Here is a 24,231-nt window from a genome sequence, read left to right as displayed (position 1 = left end):
TATTGAGTCTATGTCTCACTTATCCCTTYGCTACTAAAGGTAGTAACCCCCTCCCCCTCACATCCATTATTAATAAAATAATTTTTGTGTCATTCATGGGCTTTTAGTTCACGAGGACTTTTGWGCTAGAATTAAATGAAAATAGATCATTCTGCAAGTATCCCCAACTTTTATGTGAATTCCTGCTATCCCTCCCCTCCCAATGCTAACTATCCAGCTATGAAACGGGGCTATCTGCCCTCCGAGTGAGATTTTATTGCTAAAATAGAGTAAAAATTGTTTTAAAACAAAGAACACACATCTTTATAGTAAAACTCAAGTTTGTTTTACAATTAGAGAAAAGAGTCACATGGTCCCCCAAAAAACCCCAAGTTTTTTATATATATATATATATATATATTTCGAAAATATATTTAAAAACATAAAAAACTCTAGTTAAACATATATTATGTTAATCAGTACACTTAAATATAGCTTAATTATATTTACAATATGACGCGGTTGCTTTTAAATTTTAATGCCAATTTCAGTATTTTCCCAAAAAAACCCATAAAATTATATAAATATACAATAAATATTTATGTTACACAAGGTGAATAATAAGAGAACAAGGCCACAGACATGAACTTACAGTTGCAAGAGTCTTTAACACAGCACTAGGCCTGCTGACATGCATCATATACTTCTGTCACAAACAGACCACAGCGGGGGTTTATGATTTAGTGATGTGAAAAAAAAACCAACCCTCCCCTCTCCATCCCTGTTTGAACTCAAACTGCCCAGCCCGTGAGCGTGGATGGGTAAGGTCAGGCTCAGGAGAGCTTGTTTTAATTGCCAGTTTTAATCACCATTTTCATCTTATAACAGCAAATATGGAATTGGTGTGCTATGGGGAGTATCACTGGGTGTTGTCACCACATTTTGCTGTTCCCAGCTCCATCCCTCAGTCCACCCCACCTACCTGGGCTGTTCTTTACCCCTCTGAACCCAYAATCCTGCTGTTCTAATCCTGCCACACCTTTATTGTGCCAGGTGAGGATCTATAAGTAAAGGATACAGCCAAGTTAACTTTATTTCTAGCATGATTTATGCATTAACACTTCTCTTTTGGAAATTCAGTTTCTTTGAACTAGTTTTATTCCTGTATCCGAATTAGATTACTGTCAGACCCTAGCTATCTTTTTTTTTTTGCAGTCTAGATAAGTGATTTGTTTGCAATTCACACATCAGCATCATCCTTTCCTTTAAAGCAACCAACCCTTGTTTTGAGAGGAGCCAACATTACAGCAATGCTCTGCTGCAGTTTAGGAGTACAGCTGAGAATAAATCCTGAGTCATTTTGCATTTCCCAAATGCAAATTACAAAACACACACAGGTCCTGGCGCCAGGGGAATGAAATGGTCTGGTGGAAGGTGCACTTGCCCCTGAGATAAACCATCTTTAAGGGTCCCTTCCAACACAAAACGTTCTTTGATTCTACAATTTAATTTGCACAAAGAATATCTTAGATGAGGTTTAGGGAATTTCAGAAAAGTTTTGGCTTGTTTTTGGTTCTTTTTCTGTCTGGGAAATGCCCATCAGCAATGGATGGGGAAGGCTGAAGTTTGAAGCTCAGGTGGATCTCAGAGTCAGTGTGCACATGGCACTTTGACAGCCAGTTATCCTCGGGAAAGGGATGCCCTTCTACCCCAAGTAAAAGAAATCATTGATGTCAAGGTGTCTTGTTAGCTTCCAGATGGGTTTCTACCAGTGATGACATCAAATCAGTGTTAAATGTGCTCTTCAAAGAGCACTGTTGGGGGCAAAATATTTTAGTAAGCTTTGCCCAGCCGAGGTTTTAATAAMCACAGATTCTGCAGCATCCAGAAGCAGATTATATCCTGCAGTATTTTCCTATTWGTTCAGCTATTTTTCTTCATCTACAGGAATTACAAATATAGCACCAGCCTTCAGTGAGCTTACTAATTGAGCTACTTCTGTTCTCAGCCCACTGTAGCCAGTGCAAGTGCCTCAGCCTTACAACCCATTGCCTTTTGAGCAATAATTCATTCTCTCAGGACAGTGAGGGCTGAAAGMAGAGCTAAACACGTCTCTCAGAACCTAAGCAAGTTAAGCCAACTCCTCCAACACTTGCTCTTCATTTACTTCCAGAGTGWTTTTTTAGTGCCAATATTTGTTTCCTGAAATAAGTCTGACAGCAGAGGTAGAGCCACACAAACATAATGCTAATTGCTTTCTAGCTAATTGCCAGAGGCAGTGCTCCCTTCARTCTCATTCCAGTGCTGGTTTCCAGGGCTCCTTCAAGCAGAGATGCCACCAGAGTGTGCCACCAGCTTGGAAGGGCATCCATCCACATCTCACTCTCTAAAATAATGCACAGGACTGCATTCAGTTATCACTGCAGCTGGGATAGCCTCAGTCAACCCAAAGCACTGTTATTTGCCCCCAAACTGSCTGAGCTACAAAGTCCCACAACCAACCTCATTTATCTTTTTAAAATCCTTTTTCTAGTGACACTCTCACCGTGCTTCACCAAGACATTTGATCCAAGCACAGTCTTTTATTATATGAAAATCATTGCTCTCAACACTCTATAGAATGTTCTCTATATGACAAGCTCCAGTTCTATGGTAAGTGAAATACTTAAAGATCACAACCAATGTCCCTCCAGAGGAAGAAAAGGGGAAAAAAAATTCTCAAACACAAGCAAACATGGTATAAGCAAATGCATGTCTCAAAAGACTGAAAATTGAAAAAGAAAAACCCAAAAAAACCCCAACAACAACAAAAAAAAACCCCAACAACCAAAAAAGCATGTTGCCATACAGTTAAGTAAGTGTTGTCTTTAAGCCTGAAGTTCAACAATGTGAAGTGGAACATCACCATTCTTTTTCAGTTGCCTCTTTTTATTATTTTTTGTCAGTAGTTGGATTGCTATTGCAAACACCTTCACAACATACAAAAAACAAATTTGCTTCTAATTCAGAATAAGGTAATGATTTTTTTTCTTTTTCAATCTGATGGGATTTCAAAAGTAAAAGAGAAACAGTAAAACTATGACAACAGCACCTTGACATTTTTTTAATTTCAACGCTATCAGAAGTTAGAAGCAGTAAACATATATACTAACAGACTAAAGATACTTACTGTCTAAAATGTAAACAGAATGTTTTGGTTCAATTTATTTTTCTGAAAGAGGACAGTTTATCATTAATTCACAATTGAAGCAGCATGCAATTTTATTCCTTTTTTTTTTAAACTTTTTATATTTTCAATTCTTGGCAACGGCGACAAACCACAATGAGGAATGTAATGCAGACTTTTTTGTTTGCTTGATTTTCTTTTTTTTTTTTTTTTTTTTTTTGTTTGTTTGTTTAAACTTGTGCGCAAATGACTTTTGCTCCCCTTCAGGTCATGGATATGTTCAATAAATAGATTGTGTAACCACTGTACTGTATAAACTTCAGTCATACATGCAGTCCATAAAATTATTTTTTTTTACCGAATAATTTACCCTGTTATGTATATATACAAATAGATAATTTTGTCTCAATATAATCTATACAACACGAACCCACTATCTTCCCCTTTTAATGGTTAATGTACATACACAAGAAGTGTCTATCCTTATAAAGCGCCAGCCAACTCTCTTTTTATTATCCATGGTGAGAGCTCTCACGTAAGACTGGGTAGTTCGGCACTGGGAGTTCCAGTGCCTCTTGTCTATGCCCCTGCAGCCCTCCTTTGTGTACCCCTTGGGGTTGCATTTGGTCTCATAGAAGTATTGCTTCAGTTGGCCTTTGGGTACTGGAACTTTCTCCAGGACTGTGACGGTCGCCCCGGACATGTCCACTGCAGTCTTTTTCTCTGCTGCTGTCACCCACTCACTCGTGCTGTCACACACGCTCAGTTCCCCACGGCGAGCTGGATCGGAGTGGCGCCGGACTCTCATGGACATGTTTGCAGCATCCAAGTAATTTTTGTACTCCTCGAGCAGAAAGAGCAGCGGGGGTTCCAAAGGCACTTGACTGCTAAGCATGACTCGGGATGTGTACAAGTCTGCATCCTTGTTTCCCTCACTGGGCTGGATGTCCTGGTCCTCGTCTAGAAGCTCCTCTATGACATGTTCAAAAGTATCTGCCAATGATGTCAGTCCTCTGGAACCAGCACTGGGCCCATTTAGGCTCTCAAGAGTCCCGTGGGTCCGAAGACCAGGGTAAGCCAAGCCGCCTTGTCCTCGTAGACTAGCTTCTTTCATTGGGGCAGCTTTCATGCAACTGAAGTATGAGATAACCATAGTAAAGAAAAGGATGGTCATCACTCTTCTCACTTGGTGGAACTGTTAAAACCAAGAAAAAAAAATTAACTTACGAGGTTTGGAGCAATTAAAATTCACCTTAAGTTGTGACAAGACTATGCATTTTCTACAGAGATGTGCTGCATGCAGTTGCAACTCATTACCAGTGATAAAGCAAACTCTTGTAAAGTGCTCTTTCATTTAGAGTTTCAGAAAAAGCATATGCCACAGCACAGGCAACATTGATGCCAGCAGCTCAGCTCTTACATGCTAAAAATCTCTCTGTAGCAATTATTAGATACAATGCAGACTCCWTATTTATAGACCGATTACACCTATTTTGAGTAATGGCAAAAGCAGAACTGCTATTTAGCAATGCAACATTTCAGCAATACAGACAGCTTCACAGGCGTGAAAGGCAAGACTTCCATTTCAAGTGCAAATGTAAATATTTGATTTTTAAGATCTCTCTATGGCAAAGAACACTTCATCATTCTGTCCACAAAAAAAATGAGCAGCACCAGGATAAATTGCACTTGTATTTTGAAAGCAATCTTCAAAACACAGGAAGAAGCCATATAATTCTGAGGTCTCAGGAGGTCAATTTCTCATCTAAATGTAGAAGGTATATATACATAAATATAGAATGAGAAAATGGCCTGGAACAGTATACAAAACTGGAGCTGGACAGACAGCTTGCGTCATGTGAATGGCACGGAAAGGACGTGCTGGRTTACAGAGCTGGTGAGAGTTATCCTGAAGTGACAGCAGCAGAACCACTGTTCTGTGCTTTGCCAGGGCCCCCACTGTTCTCAGGTGGGCAAAGCATTTCCTTAAGTGTAGTTAGAGCSCAGAGGCCTTCACAAAACCCAGCACAACCAGCCCTAATGCCACACTGAAACACAGCAGTTTGCCTGTTCATCTTATTCTGCCCCTAATTCTGGCACATGATAAGAGTCATCCTTTGATGCTTATATCCTCCTTTCATCATCTCTGTCCTCACTGAGAGTGGAAGGGTAGCACAAGAAAGGAGTGCTGGTAAGGAAATTCCTCTCCAGGCTGGGAATCAGCACAACTCACTCCTGTAAGGACTCCCAACAGCTTGGAGCTCATATAAACTCCTTCCCAAGTGCTTTGCTAAGTCTCCTCAGGGTAAAAACTGTTTCATCCTCAAGTGCAGAGTAGATATTTCAAGCCCCATTACAAGAACCCCCCAAATCCTGCAGTGACAGAGAGCTATGCTTTCTGTCTGATCCCAAGCACTACTACAACATCTATCACATCCAGTTGTTATTTTTCCAYCTTCCCATCCCTGTTCTCACCAGTTCTGTTTGCTAGAAAGCAATGGCATTGTTCACATTTTTGAAAAAGCAGCTAATGCTTGTTCCAGAGCTTTTGAAGTTCGTTCGGAAGTACCTCATACTTGGCAACACTCGTTGGAGTAAATGCTATTTCTGTTTGCCAGCAGGGTGCTGTGTAAAAAGCCTTACTTTATCTCCTACAAATACACTGTGGGAAACCGGTACTCTTACGACTTCATGGAAAGACAATTTATCATAAAACATACAAATAAGATGAAATGGGTACTAGAAAGGCAGTGCCCAAAACATGGGTCTTAAAATACAKAATGAAGGCAGGGTGGGAAGTGTTTGGATTTATGTCCATGCCCCCCTCAACTCCAGGCCCCCACTAAACAAGATTTTGGCCAAGAATTCTTTCTAATCTGAYTCTTCCTTCATCCCTCCATCTCTCTTCCTGTTTAATAGTGTTGTTGTGGCACAGATTTATTAAGATTAAACAAACTTGACATCCGTGACTCACAGGAACATAGTGTTTGCTCTAACCATGCAGAACATTAATATTTTGCAGTTTTTTCATGTTCGCATTTTTACAACGTTCTACAGGGAGTGTCAGATTTCTTYGTCAAAGGGGAGGAAAAGAGGCATTACAGAGGTGATTTACAAAACAAGGAAAAAGACTGCTAGTCTTCCTCTATCAAACAAGAGACAACTCTTTTTGTCTTGAAAAGGGGTGGCTCAGCTAGCTAAAAATGTAGAGCCAGTGGAACAAAAAATAATATTTATACACTGTCTCTTCAGAAAATTGTTTAATATAAAACCTAAAAGGAAAAGAACCCCAAACACCCACATCACACTTTGTGACCACCAGAGCAGCGAACAGAAAACAGATCTTCTGGCTCCTAATCAARTTCCTGTTATTTTTATCGAAGTAGTTGCCCAGAGGTCCCAGCCAGTTCTTGACTCTGGAGGACAGAGTCTCTCTCAGCACGTAGCAAAACTTCCAGAGCAAAACAGAGAGGGCACAAGAGGCACAAAGACAAGTGCAGAACAGGGAGAAGTTTGCATCCATCAGGTAAGCACACCGGGTGGAGGTGATGAGGTGCTTTTCAAGTTAGACAGGTGAACAAAGGAGAGAAGAACCACTGGACCAGGCCACATCCTTCACTGCTGTTATTGGGCTGTGTACCTCTCATGGATGTGAAAACAGAAGAGTGGCTCTGTAATTTCACTCACAAGGACACTTTTCTTAAAAGGAAGATGACGGAGGACAGCGGGACAGATTGACTTCGATAAGCCCTCAGCATCTTCCACCAATAGCTCTGGTTGGTCACCAGACCTAACAGCACTTTATGTAACACATTAAACCTTCCTTAGTCAATTCTGCCTTCCATTCAGCAAGGAAACTGCTGTCAGGTTTGATCAATTTACATCCCATCTGATGACACAACCACCACAACTATCTGTGATGGCAAGAAATTGTGTACAACTAGACCCTCAAAACCAACAACTTTCAGACAGGCATTACTCACATAACACACTGATGATACACAAGAAAACATATGTGCTTTAAAAGCCAATCCTCTTCCTCCCATTCATAACAGGACAAGAGTATGTCAAMTTAAACGTTAGCAGCAGAGATACAAGGAACACTGCCAGAAAGCAACCACAGATCAAACATCTACTGCTCTGCAAATGAGTCCCAGACTAAGCTCAACTCTGGAAACAGGATGTAAAAAGGTTCTTCTCTCTGCCTTGACAGTGACTTGAGCACTACACACAGTCCTTGTTTTGGCAGCAAAATTATACCAAGTGATTTAATACAAGGAAGTAATATTTTATCACCTGGGAAATATCTTTATTTTAGAGAGATCATAGCAATTTGTATTAGCAGTTGCTCAAAATCAACTAGTTTAACATGCTACAGCAGAGTAAGATCTCTCACTTTATGGGTAGAACCACACAACCTTTCAGCTATTGTTGAAGTGACACATGAATGCATGGTTCATCTCCTTCTTACTGAACCACGACTAATATCCCAATGTAGCACCAATAAGGAAATTGGAAACAATTTTGGATGGCAGCTTCCAGTCTTTTTCCTCTCTGTTCCCAACTACCAAACCTTTATTATATTGCAAAGATTAAAAATATTGCCTGTTCTGTTACAATAAGTGTCTTGTAAACCCCAAACATTAACCAGCCAGAAATACATCACATAAAAATCCCTGATGTCACAGCATCGGTCTGTAGTCCTACAATACACTCATTCCCTCCCTCCTCGGATGTAGGAGGTTCAGGTCTCTACTCTACACTTTCTAGGAATAACAAGTACAGGCTGCAAACCCATTTGTACTCCTGTTCAGCCACATCTCTGGGCATAAAAGATCAAAGACTTCTGTAGGAGAGGAAGTCTTGGCGCAATTGCTGTCCAATACACTGTGCACCAACTAACTTGGATAACAGATATATGGCAGCCTCCCTGAGAGCAAGCCTTAAACYACTCCCTCAGGACATGAGACATCTATCAGAAATACTTTTGAGACCACCTTTGTGAACACCATCCATTCTCATGGCTGTAAGAACATCCTTCCTGCCTTGGTGCAGCACAGCGAAGCTGCAGAGATGAAAACAGGTCACCCATTATGGACCAGATCTCAGGAAGATGCGACCTACTTCGTACTCCAATAAAGTCCATACAATTACAATTACGAGTAAGGACACATAATTATGGCAGTAGTCTCCACTAACAGGAAGGAGGCTCAGTAAATGAAGGGCATGTCAATTATCTACAGCTAGTTTWCATATGCAGTCAATTACCTTGCTGTACTATTTATTTCAGTATTTGTATTTAATGAGGATTCACSAGTTAATTGTTTTATTTAATTATTTTYRGTTATTTTAAGCAGAAATCTAGTARCTCAGCAGGTTGTATTTCCAGCAGAGAGACCCRAGGAACAGCTGTGAACACGTACTTGCTTTTCTGCATCCCGATATGTGCCATGCAAGTTGAAATAACTTTCAGTAGTGAATAGATTCATGCTTTAATCTCCAGAAAGGAGTGTGTGGAGGAAGATAAAATTAGCAGCAAGATGACATTCRTTTTGTGCCTTGCCATTTTCTAAGATCTTTACATAAAAGTTCAATTTACTAAATACTACTGAATGCCACAGGCATGAGTATCTGCTTTATGCATCATTACCAGAGTGTGTGAACAGATATCAAAATGGGATGCATGTCAGCACATGATTTKCAGAGACTAAATGTACTGAGAACAAATAGTATTAACCTTTATCACATGCATAACTGGCTGTCTGACACACTCTAGTTATCCTYGAGGCTATTTATGCAGCAAACTATATAATTATTTTTTATTACTGCAAATAAAGCACCCACCCCCCAATACACACACAYGCACACCCACATCCAATTTGTATTCTTGTAAGTTGGTGCTTCACGTCAGGAAGAATAAACCTATTTTATTTTTATTCTCATGTTGATTTTCCCTGAGGTAATGAAATCTACTYAGTCTTAATGCCAGAGATAGCAGAGACTATGAAGAATTTTGAAATCCAAGCTAAACAGCAAGCAAATTTACAAGCAGTGTTAACTTTAATTACAACTTTTAGCATGAGAAATTTGCTTTTCTCTTATGTTGCTAAATGTTGTCTGTGGTACAGCGCCTGAGAGCAGAGAAAAATCCAACAATGACTATATTGGTTCTGGAAAAGCATGCATCTGTTTAAAGCACTACAAGACATTTTTTGTGGAGTTCCAAGGTTTTATCAGACTCTCTCCCCAATACAYACAAAAATCACAGCTTCTGACAACCAGAGGTGAGAAAGAACCCAAAGAAAATAATGGGAAAATAATAATGCCATGACATCACWGTCCTGATCTTTCACAGAGCCATGTATCAAAGTTTCCTACGAACTTTCCTCATGCCTTTTTAGACACTCCAGCTCAATTCAAAGATCCAAGTGAGAATTCAGTTGTTTTAATGGGTGCAGAGCAGACTCATTGCAAACATTCTTATCCTTAAATTGGATAAGTGCAGGAAGGACTGCTAGGTGTTCCCAGCAGGATCTGTCGGACAGATCTCAGACCCAGCCTACCCATGCCACAAACAGGAAGGATGCATTTTGACAATATGCACAAGTGAAGAAATAGCAGGCCAGAGTCACAGATGGGATCTTAGGTTTTCAAGGAAACAACATCTATAGAAGAGATGTGCACTATTTTTATGCTTTGACAACTGGAACTGATTGTTGAASCAGTGACACACTTACTGCCTTTCCAGATGTTTGTACAACATCCCACACTCGGGACACTCAAACTGCATGGGGAGTTATCATTCCAATTGTAAATAAATGCAACTTAGCTCCCAAASGAGCTTGTGTGTGTGCCACCATTGGTATCAAACACAATAAGCTTCACCACAACATTTTTTGCCAAAATTCCATGTTGAAATCTTGAAGTATACAATGAATGTCCTCCTCAAACAAAAGCACTAGAAACAGGTTTACTTCTGCTTGTCAGAGTATAATGGATAGAGTAACATGCTGCACTTCCTTGCCCTGTCACAAATACTGTATAGCAGGGATGATACTYCTAAGCCCAAAACCTGTGCATTAGCAACTTCCAATTTCAAAACTGACTTCAGAAAACAGCACTAATCTTTTTGGAGTATATGTCAAGATATGTTCATGCCATCACTGTGGTCATTCAAGAAGTAACATTAAAGCAATCTCTATGAAAGGAAGGCTCACCTATAGAATAGGCTACATACCACCCCCTAGGCAACATGAAACCCACAAAACCAACCCATTAAATAATTACTCCATGGCAAGATACTATCTGGTTCCTCCAAGGGGGAAGATAATTACAGTTCTCTGAAATCATTTGCTTCAACAGCCACTAGAGCTTTATAAAATGCTAATTCAACCTGTGCACGGAAGAACATTAAGGTAGAACCTCAGACCTTCGAGCAGCATCTGTGGTTTGTCTTCCATTTCAYGATGGTTCTTTGGTATGAAACACTGCACTGAATCATCACAGGACTAAGCTATTCTGCCAAGCACACACATGAAGCTCACACTGAAGTCAAGGATAATTGGCAGCCCAGAGCAGGAACAAAATGGATCATGTTGCGTGCAATCTAGTGTGACTTGGATCCCTTGAACTGTGACATGTGTCCAGCAGCCCCAGAATGATGCAGGAACTCCTGCAGCAGTTAAGGTTGGATCTTACAGGGTGCCTATAAACTASTGAATAGCATGTAAAGCTATAGAGTGCCTATAAACTACTGAATAGCATGTAAAGCATCCCAAGCATGCATGAGTCCTGCTGCAAGCAGCAGTTTCCTAGAACCTGTGGGGCATCATGTGCTCAACAGGAACATAAGGAAGGTTTGCCAAGGAAAAGAAATGGTTAAAAAGCTTAATCGTCAGATGGTGCAGTTACAAGCAGTTTGGGCAGGCAGTGCTTTCTCTAGGGTGAGGGGAGGAGAGCAAAGGCTRTACCTGTTTGGTGCAGGACTCTTACCTTTGCTGAGACCCTGACTGTGTAWGGCACTGCTGTAAGAGAATACTTTACTTTCAGCCATAGCCAGTACTTGAAATGCAGCAGATCAGTAGTCTGTGATGTGCGTGAACCAGAAACCAGAAATGCCTGTTGTGAGAGCCCTGACAGGTATTAACAATACTCCTGCATTTGCCAGTGGTGTTTCAGTCATCTTTTGGCTGTCYGCCCTCGTGTGTGGATTTTCCTTGACACATGCTCAGTCCAGCTGTCAGCACAACTGGAAATATTTTCCATAGACAGGGCAAGGGATAAAAGCTTACACTGAGGTACCAGAGCAGTTTCTGGGAGTATTCAAGTCCAAAGTTACATGGGAGCAGAACCACAGCAGAAGCAGAAATTTGTAAGTTTGCAAAGTCACCTCAATCAAAGTTATCAGAATAATGAGCACTTTGTATAAGGATATAAAGATACGCTCATTAKGAATCTAATCCACTTCACTGGGCAGCCAGCCCTGCGTGTCTTGCTGTGACAACAGCTTTATCTTTGGAGATAACACTATTGGAAAATTATGTCAGTATGTTAACGTAACTGTATTGAAAACACTTTGGCAAGAAGTGCTCTTTCACCACTGATGTTTTACAATGACAACGCAGCTTACCACAGATTTCAAAGCAGCATAGTTTTCAGCTTTTTTTCCCCCATCTTCTAAGTGGTTTCGTGTTGAAACAAGACTTTCACACTTGCCATGGTTGGTACTCTGTCCTTAACCTATTTTAAAAAWTTGAGGGCCAGGTTCAACCAGATTCACTAGAGGCATACACAGGGTCACACTGTGTAACCACCACGCCAGTTGCTGAGCCTGACCCAAATCAACTCCTCTCCTCCTCCATCCTTAGGCAAACACCAGTGTATAGGCTTGTGGACTTACAAAACCRCATTTCTGCTTTCATTTCACAAGCTTCAGAGGGAAAGGGTTTGGGAATCACTAGAAGGGGCAAGGAGGTACTTCTGACAGAGATACAAGAGTTTGAAAACAAGCATCATTAGCTGTACTGCTCAAACTACAAACATTTAATGGAACATATAGGAAAAAAAAAAAAAAAACCCTTCAGTCTTACAGAGAAAATTAACTTATCAAACTCCTACCTTCTCCCAACTGTATAATGGTGTAATTTCTTTCACCAAGGAGTGTTACACTGTGATTTCAGAGAATTACACAGACCTTCCCTTCTCTAACTAGAAATGAAGTTACAYGGTTCCTGACTTTTCATACTTGCCATCAGATATAACTATACATTGTGGCACATGGGAAATTATTTCCACAAAATACTATAGAGGTTTCTTGAAGCAGTAAGTTCCAGTGGACCCAATTCTGGCGGCCGCAGTCACTGCCTGGTATATATCTACAGTGTTCTATTCATAGATTTCTATCAGTTGTAAAGGTGACCCGGTATTTATGTGGTCAGAAAATCAGATGGGGTCACAACCTWTACTACAGCTAATAGCTGTATCAGAACAAAATGTGACAGGTTTCAGCAMAACAGCTTCCTCAGGACTCCTCAGGGATACATGCATATTTGGTAATAATCACACTTTAAAGAGGAAGAAAAAAAGCTTTCTAGGTGCACAGGCTAGCTCTKCTCTTCCCTCACTGACATAAGCACATAAATAGCCCAGACATGCCTATAAAGAGAAGTATGCAAAATCCAGCCCAACACCACCTAATGTTTCTCACTTGGGTGTCCTGTTTCATGCACAACCCCCCACTGAAGAAAGTGCCAGTAAAGCACGGTTCTCACTGTAAGAGCCCTTAAGCTCCAAAGGGTAGGTTTGTATATGAGCTTTCAGTCATTAAATAAACACTTCTCTAGAAAAACTTCAATACCTGTCCCTTCACGTAAGCAGATCCTACTACGCTGCAGGGAAGGACAGCTTCTCTTCTAATAGCTGGGGGTGGGGGGAGGAAAGAGAAAKTTAAAGCAAGAGACATTAAATTACAKAGTTAGTCTGCTGGAAACATCTCAGTGCTCTCCCTCTCTCAAATATCTCCACAAAATAATAGACTAGCTAGAAGTCACCATCTTATTCAAATATCAAAATCAAAACTGTCATACCAAAGATAATCAGTAGTTACAGAGAGGAAAAGAGGTTGCAAAAGCCAAGAGATCTGGTACTTCAGCTGCTGTGACTCTCYAATTGTACAACATTTTTTGGACAAAAAAATGTCCAAATCAAAGCCTCTCAAGTGCTTTGCAAAAATTGAATCTCAACATACTTAGGTGAGGAGGAAACAATCAGAAACCCTGTTTTCCCTCTGGGTAGCCTAAAGCCCACAAATATTTTAAACATTTTACTCCAGACTGCAAAGTCGCTGCTGAACCAGAGAATAGTGGAGTCCTTGCCCAAAATCCCTCAGTKCAGCCACTGTACAAAGCTGCCTTCACCATGTGTATCATTCACATATTTTTCAAATCTCTCTATGGCAACTTAGACGTTTAACACAGAAAGATGCTGATTAAAACCTTAGGGGTATTACTTTGAATACATATGCTAGCTCACTTCCATCTGTGTTATTAATTAGTTCCTGACTGTAGGTTAAATGTAGGGCATGTTGTCACGAGCCTAAGGTGAGGTGGCAAGGACTCCTGCTATTGCCATATGGCTTTTTATTTCTTCTTTCATTCTTCAGCTTTTAGCCTCATGCTTCCAATTTGTAGGCTCCAACYGCTAGGTAACAAAGAGCCACAAGGAAAACAGAACTAGTGTTAAAATATAAGCATTCTGCTCCATTAAAACCTCTAAGTTTGATTTGAAATGCAACACAAGTTCCTATCTCATCCAGACCAGAGGCTGCTTTTACCCGCAGCAAAYTTGCTAAGAAATTTGGGAAAAACTTATTCCCATACAGAAGTACTATTGTACAAGTAGGTATTTACCAGCTCCACAAACACAAACCAGGCAGTTTTCCAGGTACCAAGGGTCATCCTTAATTTGGATAAAAAGGAGTAGAGCAAGGCTATGCTTATTTCTAATATGGATACCCAGTGCTTACAGTGGATGAAGCCAACAGAGCAGCACCATCACCATCAAAACAATAAAATGAAAAAGATGACTGAGTTCCAGTCATCTTCCCAGGCATCTCCACAGATCCATCTTTATGTTAAAATACCAATGGCTCAGGACTGTCCTCAACAAAACTACAGGTCACATTTTGACATACACCTGAACATGAATAATTACAAGATATGCAGAGTATCAGTGGTTTCCCTGCAGCCATTTTCTAGTGAGCACAGTTTGAATACTAACAGGTCTGCTGGTGTTTTGTGACTGAAGATTTGCTCCAAAGTGTTTCATTTAAAGTAGACATGGAAGTTATTTATTGTGCTTTCTWGCTCTCACTGCATACCTGTCCCTCCATTAGCTAAGGGCAGGGGAAATGATTTATAGTATTTCCATGCATAGGAATCTGTAAGATTTGTAAAAGTAACAGGAATCAGAGCAGGTGAAAAAATATACAACCATTTCCATGTKGAACAGAACTGATTAAGAACTAGGTGATATGACTTCATGCTTGAGGCYTATGGAATTCAAGGTGTTTCCTACAGGTTTGTCAGTCTCAAAGGTGGACTTCTTTGAAGGCTTAGACTTCYAACCAACTTCTTTTTAAACATTGTTTTTGCCTTTTTTTAATGGAGGCATGTGGAATTGACTCACTTATCTTTTACAACATCCTTGTTCACTGGTGACATTCCTCCTACTTTTGCAGTTGCAATGACAAAAAAGTTTTGCACAGGGGATGGCAGAAATGTATCATTAGTGCAAAAATAAGAGAGAAAAGGCCTTAAAATGTGTATTTCAAGGAAGGCAGCTTTATTCCTTGTTTTAAACTAATGTGCCAATCATTAGCTTTTAAGGGGAAGACCAATTTCCAGACATCCTCTTGCTAGTCCAAAAATTTGTATGTCTGTGAGAAGATGTTATGAAGCACCTGCTTATTCTCTTTGCACCATTTCATTGGCATCAACTTGCCAATGCCACTCCAGTAAGTAACCCTGCTGCTGTAACRACATGTGAAACATCCTTCTTTGCCTCCTATAAAATAAAAGCAATCCTTCTTCACCAGTCTACCAGTGGACAACAACAAAAAGAGATCATGACATTGACATAAACAGTAGTGTTTATATCGGGAAAAGCAAAAAYGGAGAACTTCAGATGTGTTTATTTCTAGTTTTTGTACAACCCATTTAAAAGGGTGGTCATGATGTTCAGCAGCACATTCATAGCTCACCACAGTTTCCTGGCATGGGTTCTGGTTAAGTCACTCTTGCCAGCTTGAACTTGTTATTGACTTTACTTCCCCCTCACACTGGCTCTCAGTACAAATTCTATCAAATAGCATTTCTCTCTCGGCATTTACRGCTCAGTCAAACTGGATTATCAACTCAGAAGGAATGTAAATAGCAAGTGAAGATCCAAGCCTTAATGGAGGCAGCCAGCAGGCACAATTACCTAGAAATACTTCAAAACAAGTCCCGTCACTCATCCCAAGTGTCCATACACTTCTGTGSTACAGAAGTGACTAAGGGGAGAGGTTGATTTACTTACTAACCCAGCCTTTCAATAGAGTTTAGATTTCATTTCTTTTCAGTGTATCAAGTACTGAACACTCAACGAGAGCACCAGGGCCAGTGCAAAGATGGATAAATCAAACCATATGGATACTAGACGCAGCACCAAGCTTAAAACRTAAATGGCGTAACAAACCAAGGAATCCAGAGATCATAACCTTTAATTTCTTGATCAAGATAAAACAGCATTTCTACAGGAGCCGTTATGTTCAAAGAAAGCAGCGTTTAGATCACATTAGACAAGGCACAACATGCACTAGAACTGGCACACGATTAGGTTTAACTCACTTCCAAAAGACATGTAGTACAGGATTCTGGGGTGAGTCTTTTGCATGCTGAACTAATAAAGASCATATAACAGGATTTTGCTTAAGGTTTTGCCTGGTTCAATTTTTTTCCAGACTCCTCTTGCTACGCTACATTCATGCAAAGCCTACTTGTAACTCAGTGCACATACCGGAAAGGCTGAGGCTGATGTAGAACTCCAGTGAGCCAAGGGTGGTTTTTTAAACTCTAGYTTGGTATTACAATTCTCATGAGCCCTGATATGGTATAAGCAGTTCACAGTTGCCTCTTGACTTGTGGTAAATATCCCTGTATCACAGCTCCTCAGTTTACCACAGGCATTTAAATTCTGTTCCCTCAGAAGTTTTGGATTAAGCTCTTATCCCAATATAATTTACACTGACAGACTTCAAATATCTTAAGAAATTTAAAAACCCATCACCTGGAAARTTACACAATACATGCAGTCAACTAGAGGATTGCATTTTCAGGGCTCTGTGAAATGAAGTTATCAGSTCCAGGTTTAGTTGTGTTGGTTTTCTTATTCTACTAGGTATTTGACAGCTGAGACCTAGCAGTTATAATAAAAGCCCCAAAACATGTTGTGACTCTAAGAGTCAAACAGAAATAACTGAACATGAAATTATGAATTCAGGAGGTAAAAAAGGCTCATTGTTTCCCTCTGTAATCAGCTCCTCACAAATTAAATAGGGAACAGTGCTTCTCTCTCAAATGCAGAGGAAAAAACTGCTATACCAGGTTGATGTACAAAACAAAAAAACAAGGAGCAGACTAATACCAAAACAAGGAGCAGACCAGTGTATTCCATGTTGTTAAATCTGAGGTTGCACAAATACCCACATACTCAACTTAACTTTGATACTTCACTTTTGTTTTGAGAAAATTCTGAATCTAGTGAAACCAATCTAAAGGCTGCTGAGCTGACATATTTGGAAAAAAACAGAATTATTTTTCTAGTCCACYAAATATATAGTAAAGGACAGTCCCTAACAAGTTGACTTCAATGATGGGATAGGGAACAACCTGCCTTCAATGCAACTCAAATCCTTAAGGGACTAATTCTACATTTCACATCATTGGTGTAGGTTTTACAATGGCTACGAAGTCTCAGCAACAGCTGTACCAAACCTCTATAAATTTGACTTGCAAATACTTCTGTAAGAGTAGTTTAAACTAAGTCAGCAAATGATTTGCTGAAAGTGATGCTTCTTTGTTTACTTATTTAAGCCACACAAGGAAGACAGTATCAAATTTACTTATCTGCATCACTAGAACAGGATACACAGGTAACACATCAATTACAGGGAAAAAATAATTTAAAAAAAAAAGCTGTACTCACACACTAAATTTATACTGTAGAGTAAGGACTGGGATTAATTAATTTTAACAGTGCAGTCTCCCTAATAAGAAACAGCCTGAGCAGCCTATGTGGTTCGTGCATCTCTAGGTGGCAGTAGCTGCTCAGATTTTGAGATACTGTAAGATGCTTATCTCAAATTTAGCAACCAGTATCCTTCCATCCTCCTAGAATTGCCTTTCCTAACGTGAAATGTGACCCCCTCCCCCATTTCTTCATAATTTATAGTAGTCTGTAGCTGAGTCACAAGGATTTCTGCATTTTCCTAACCAAGTACACAAGAAAAGAAATGAACTGCCAAAGGATTGAGGTAAWTTATAGCGTAAAGCATTGAGAGCTTCTAGTCGATCAAAGGACTCAGAGAAACAAATATAAGAACAATCATGCCTTCTGTTCTCTACAAATGCCACGGCCAGAAATAACTGTCCTAATTAACTGGTTTCAGAAAATGACTTCTCTGAAAAATACAATATTCTTACCAAGGAAAGTATACAACTGCTCTACAGCCTTATGGCAGCTGTCAGCAGGGCATGAAAAATCACTAAAKGAAGTTTCCTTTTGTTTCCTCTGGTTGTGCACGGTACTCATCTTTAGAGAGCTGTATCCATTCATGATACCTAAATGATGCTCCAATGGGACATTCTGCTACTACTAGTGTAAGTGTTACTAAGAATTACAATCACATCAGTCAGTATCATCCCAGCCAACCCTCGGTTCACTAGTTATAAAGGGTAAACGTTGTACCTGAGTTGAGGTTGGTTTTTTTTTATTTTTTTTTTGGCAAGAGTATTGCCTGGTCAGTCAAGTCCATGGCATTTCTAGCATTTCAGACTCTTTCACGTTCATTGTTGCTGTTGGATATAGCAGTTGAACAGTTGTCTGATAATTAGGTCCTGAATGTTGAGAAGAAGGAAAGGCTGAGCCTGACCTTACAGATCACCTACACTTTACACATGAGACTGTTTGCCTTCCTTAGCATGACCAACTCCTGCAAASAGTGCTCCTCACTGGACTGCTTGGCACTTCGAATTGATAACATGCAAGTTTAAGGTACTATGGCAGAGTTGCCTGTACGCACTGCGTACCAAAATCTGTTAYTTATTGTTTCTACTACAAGAGCATTGATGAGTTCTTACTGGGTACCAGAAAGYGAACACAGGCAAGACTGTCTCTGCCTCAAAGAACCTGCAGTCAAAGAGAAGCCTGAATAAGCAAAGCAAAGAAAACAGTAAGATTTGTGAGCTGACAGACAGTGGACACAGCCCACCAGCCCCATCCCAACTCATGTCTCAGGCACTTGACTCAGTACACACCTGTGCTGCTTCCTAATGGTGTATCACAGCATACAAGAGTTGGTAGAGCACCTTCCCAGCTGGAACTGAAGGCAGTAGTTATTGGTTAATACTTCCATTTCAGGAACACACAAAAATAGCTTAGCTTCAGTGCCTTTAAAAGCTTCCTTTTAAAGAGTGTTTACAACTAAGCACTACCAAGAATGCCAGTGCATGAACTGATCTAAGAAATGATTGAGAGTTTCCCAATTAAGCAGCATTTCAGCTATTTAGGAGAAACCAAGTGCTCACAACATATGCTTGAAAACAGGTCAAGACAAGTTAGCAATTAACCTATTAAAAGCACATATCCTTTTCTAGTGGAGCCTCCAACAACTCACACAATGCCTAATGTGAGATTTCTAGTGTAAGCACAGGGCACATTCTCAGAACAACTTTTCAGCTTTTTATACAAACCAGGAAGGCAGGTTTGAAAAATACCTTTTTTTTTTTTTTTTAGCAGGACCACACATACTACACAAGTTTCTCCTCTTCATGTAGTGCTTACCCACAGAAGGGTTGAGAGGGTTTTCTGCTTCCACATTTCTCATGACCTGCTTTTATACCTGCACTCCCTCAGAGAATTATTATCTGAGTAGAAAGTGCAGCTTCTTGTGTTTTCCTTACAGCAACAGCAGAGTAGAGAGTTGCTCAAAGTGCTACAGCTACTGCAAGGACTTTTAAGTGCAGCCACTTTCAGCTCAGCACTGTCATGTACACAAAGCTTTTAAGTGAAAGCACGGAACCTTATTTTCCCCTGCATTTTTTTTTCACATGCTAACGAGTGTTTAAAAACCTTTGAGTCTGTGCACTACATTTCATAGTATTCCAGCATATTGCAGTACTTCCCTAGCACTACTGTTACAACATAATGCCTCTGTGCTTAAAAGCATGCTGCTTGAAGTTAGACTAAACAGAAAAGAGTGTTACTCCCTCCAAGATAAAAGTCCTTTCCCATCTTCCCCCACCATTATACCTGGATTATTCAGATAAAATGTTCTTCATCTTTCTGACCTGATTTACCCCGATTTCACAGCCATATAACAACAGGATCTACCCTGCAGTTCCGGAAAGCAGAGAGCAATTGCAACACGAACAGAAGGCACACTGCTTACAAATGGGTTTTCCCAGACAAGGTTCAGTGAAGCTGAACATTAAGTGGTAGTACTACAGCAGAAAATAGATATTTTAGAGTCGGAACAGAGTCGCTGCTTTACCCTGAGAACCCAGGTGAGGGACGGCACTCATTCCTGCAGAACATCACTGTCTTCTGCGCTTCCCCCGGTGTGTTTACACAGGCAGTGCCCTGGAACTCCGCACGCAGGAAGCCGCAGCATCCCCCTGACAGCTGCTACCTCCTCTCACATGCCAAACTGCAGCATTCGCAGCTTGCATGGAGCCAAAAGCATCCCCTCTGMTTACGTTCTTCAATACCCACACCAACTCTGGGGTAAATTTTCACTTTGAGGGCTCGCAAACAGCAATCCAGCTTTATAAGCAGAGCCTTTGATTTTCATAAATGCACTACCYAACACCAAAGAGCAGACTATATGAMGATCTTACTCAGGACAGCCACYCATGGGCAAACAGAGCAAACTCTTCACTTTTGTCACCAAAACGCCAGTCAAACTCGGTGATGTGAAAGTTCCTCCTGCCCACAAGCAGGTGGCTCATTATCCAGCCCTCTCCTCATATCTGCAGACAACCGAGGAAATTCATTTTATCTATTTATCACCATGAATTAAAGATTACAGAAATACTGGCTGAAGAAAAATGTATTGCCAGGATAGATTCTTTGCATTCATTAGAACTGTGTTACTAGAAACATAAATAAGTAATGACTATCGATCTTGCATAACCTCAGAACAGCAAACTACAATAAACTGAGAGGAAAAGGACATATCTTAACTGGAATGTACAAACTAACAGCACCTCTTAAAAACAACCAAGCAAAGCAAGCGTGGCCCACAGCTGTAACACCTCATGCTTTTAAACCTACGGAAAAAAAAAAAAAAATAAAAATCTGTGGGACAGCACGAGGTTTCCAAAGTATTCATTAAACCCGTGCCAAACAAATTTACCATTTAACCCCAGTTCCTTTCTGGGTGAAGGCGTGTTTGACCCCCCAACAGGAATCCACAGCCGGTGGGTAGAGGCCAGGCGCTGCTCTTTGCCGAGCACCGACACCTTCAGCCGCTCAAGCCGCCGGGCTCCCCGTGAGCGCCGCCTTCCCTTCCCTTCCCTCCCGGCGGCACCCGGCACCCGGACGGCGGGACAGGCAGAGGAGAAGGCGCCCATGGCACCGGATCCCGGTGAGGGTGCCCGGCATGCTTCACATTCCAGCGACGGTCCAGCTTCAACAAGTGCATCGCGCCCCTCCCTGACGGCACCCCGGCCCTCCCTCCCTCCCCACAGCCCGGCTCCTCCGCCTCACGGCCGGGCCCCACGGCCGCCTCTCCCCTCACGGCCGCCTCCCCTCACGGCCGGGCCCCGCCGCCGCCGCCGCCGTCGGGGAAAGCGCCGCCGGCTCCCGCGCTCCGCTCCCCCTCGCCCCGCCGGGAGAGCCCTTCAGCTCCCGCCTGCCCCGACCAAAGCTCCGCCGGGCACCGGCCGGACCGACAGGTGCGGGAACAAAGGGGCGCGGGGCYGTCCCGGCCCTCCCCCGCCCTCACCGCTCCCCGACGCCTCTCGCCGGCCGGCGCCCGCCCGTTCAGCCCCTACCCCCGGCCCCTCAAGTTTCCCGGCGGGGCGCCGCGTACCTTGTCGTCCACACAAAGCCTGTCCGGGTYCCCTCCGGGAAGTCACATCCTCTCCCGGGCGCCCAGTCCCACCGGCCGCCTCCCGCCGCCTCGACAACACAGGCGGCGTCTCAAGTGTCTCATCAAAGCTTTATGAGGGGCGGGAGGGCAGCGGAGCCGGATCCCCCACTCCCGCCGCCCAACCGGAGCCTCCCGGCCCAGCCCCACCGCCTTCTCCTCGCCGAGCGGCTTCGCCCCCGGGCCAGCGGCTGCGGCGGCCGTAGGCACCGCGCTGCCCCGCTTAGAGCCTCCGCACCGCCTCCCGGCCCCGCCACCGCCACCGCCCCCGCCCCGCCCGCCCGGCCCCGCTCCGCTCCGTTCCCCTCCGCTCCGTTCCCCTCCGCTCTGCTCTGCTCTGCTCTGCTCCCGGAGCGCGGAGCGGGGAGCGGGGCAGAGGGGGGGTGCCGGTCCGCCCGCGGCGCGGGATATTGGTTTACTCCGCCGGGTATTAAGCAAGCCCGATCCATTTAAATATCGCTCCCGCGCTGACCTCTCCGTAGTTCGCCTATTAAGAATGCAATCAAGATAATAACACGCATTGCTTATTAATGAAGCGCCCCAGGTAACGTTACACCCGGTGACTTTCTGCAGGCGCGCAGCCACAGCTCAGTCCCAGCGGTCCCGAGGAGGTTCTGCCCCGCCCGGGACCGGGACGGGACCGGCACCGGGATCGGTAGCGGGGTAGCCCGTGGCATCAGTGCCCGCCGGCGGAGACAGGGGCGGCAGCGGAGCCCGGGGATCTCAGCGAAACGCCCTTCCCGGCTCCGCCCGGCCGCCCGATGGGTGGATTCGGTACCCCTGTCAAAAAATCTGTTTGGCCATCTCCCCCTTGCTGCCCGTGCAGCAAATACAGTAAATTATTGATAGTGGAAATTGAATGGTGGAGGCAATAATGGTATCCCCTGATTGACTAGCTCCATTTGATCTTGGTAAAGACAGAGAGATGGCACGCTCCCTGGCTGGGCTGGCTGCGGCGAGTGGGAGTGCACGCCTGTGCTGGCGGGTCACAGCATCTTGTGCCACATCCCACCGCAAGAACCGGCCATGGGAGAGRCGCTGCCTTCACCCCCTGCCTGGCTCGGGCCGTGCTAGCCTCGCCTCTTTCCTTCCCTTTTCCTTCACAGGCAAAATTGGAAGCAGTTGTTTTCCAAAAGAAGATAGCACAGTTCATTTATGAATCGGTTAAAGCACTTATTTTTTCTACACCTCAAAGCCTCACTACTGCCTCATTGCAATTAATGGCAAAGGTGCGTTCACTGCACGCGCTCATGAAAATTTGTTTGTACTAGGAGAAATGTGTGCAACTCATTGCTGCCCTCAGACCGTCTGATTGCCTGTGTGCTTTTGCTATGAAACACCTGCATTGATTAGATCAGTAAAGTAAGAAAATAACCCAGGTGTTTGAAATTCGAGTACACCTAAAGCTTTCCATATAAACCAGCTTTTAATATATATTAAAGGAAAGATTCCTGGTGGTTAATAACCTTTGCAGCTTTAAGAACTTTTTTTAAAATCATGTGTAAGTACCACATTACCATCCTTCTTGCACTTGGGGGTTTGGTTTCGTTGTGTTTGAACTAAAAATGTCACCGAGTATGAAGACAGTTCTACCTCTTTTGTCTCAGTGCTTTCTAGTCCAAATCTACCCAATTTATGAGAAAGGAGACAAATTTTCAAAGTCTTCACTAACAGCCTGGGCCTGAGGAATCATGCCCAGCTCTTGTTGGCTGATAGATAGTCACTAATATAGGTAGCTCTTCAGGCTAAGTCCTGCTCTGCTATTTCTGTGCTCAAATTCTGCCATTAGGGATATATCAGCCATTCCTTTTCCCACTCTAATATAGCAATATAAGCTTATATCTCTCAGCAATAATGCTGGGTGTACGTTCCAGAGGTATTTCAAGCACATGATCATACCTGGAACCTGGTGAGTTAATGTGTGCATTTTATTTATCAATTCAAAGCTTCTCTCCACAATAACYATTTAGCTTTCCAGACACGACTGTATTAGTGTGGGTACCTGATTTCACTAAGACAGCATGTTTTCAGCAGCCTTTCTGCACAGTCATGAAACAGCACAGCTTCAATATTCTGTGTTTATAAGACGATGCCTGCGAGTATTTGGATGATCTACCAGACAAGTTAAACAGTTGCAGCAAAGGCTACTTTAATCAGCTGTAATGTAATACATTACACACTTGTTATTCCTGGAGGAAAGGCTCTTCTGCTAGTACACTAGACATGCAGATGAGCAGCAGCAAGTATCATACTTTAGAAACACTGCTGGCTCATTCTCAGGAGCGAAGGAGAAGGGATATAATCTGAAAAAGATCTGCTTGCAATCAGAAAAAGATTTTTAATTTTGGAAAGGAAGCGTGTTACGGACTGCCTAACAAGTCCTCATTCTGTGGTAAGCGCTTCAGCTCAGCTCTGCTAAGAACGTGAGAACCATTAATTCCAGGCAACCATGAAATTCCCATTTTGCTCTGCTACGAACATGCTGCCTTTTGCGTCGGTGTAGAGATTTTCCCCAGGAAGAGGTGTGGTCAGAGAGCTGCTGTATCTTGCTGGTATAATCAGCCCTTTGGGCATTATTACCAGCCAGTGCTTGATTACTGGGAAAATGAAAAAGTGGTGTAAATAATTACTTGTTTGGATTTTTAATGCACATGCAAGCTGGGCTCCATATTTTTCA

General features: G+C 42.5%; 1 protein-coding gene across 2 annotated transcripts; it reads right to left on the bottom strand.

Annotated features, from left to right (window-relative positions):
• Window positions 1-436: 436 nt before the first annotated feature.
• BDNF (brain derived neurotrophic factor) lies at window positions 437-21,738 on the bottom strand. 2 transcript variants are annotated; one of them, XM_057379779.1, is made up of 2 exons: window positions 21,498-21,738; window positions 437-4,340 (listed from the first exon to the last, which is right to left on the bottom strand). In XM_057379779.1, exon 2 carries the CDS (start codon window positions 4,317-4,319, stop codon window positions 3,579-3,581), a length of 741 nt encoding a protein of 246 aa, XP_057235762.1. In that variant the 5' UTR covers window positions 4,320-4,340; window positions 21,498-21,738; the 3' UTR covers window positions 437-3,578. The 2 variants fall into 2 exon arrangements, with proteins under 2 accessions (XP_057235762.1, XP_057235761.1); XM_057379778.1 differs by lacking the exon at window positions 21,498-21,738 and adding an exon at window positions 20,820-20,958.
• Between the last annotated feature and the right edge of the window lie 2,493 nt (window positions 21,739-24,231).

The sequence above is a fragment of the Malurus melanocephalus genome, unplaced genomic scaffold (genome assembly GCF_030028575.1).
Source record: "Malurus melanocephalus ecotype Western Australia unplaced genomic scaffold, MMel_1.1 scaffold_423, whole genome shotgun sequence".
Taxonomy (NCBI): domain Eukaryota; kingdom Metazoa; phylum Chordata; class Aves; order Passeriformes; family Maluridae; genus Malurus; species Malurus melanocephalus.
This window is presented reverse-complemented; position numbering and strand designations above follow the sequence as displayed.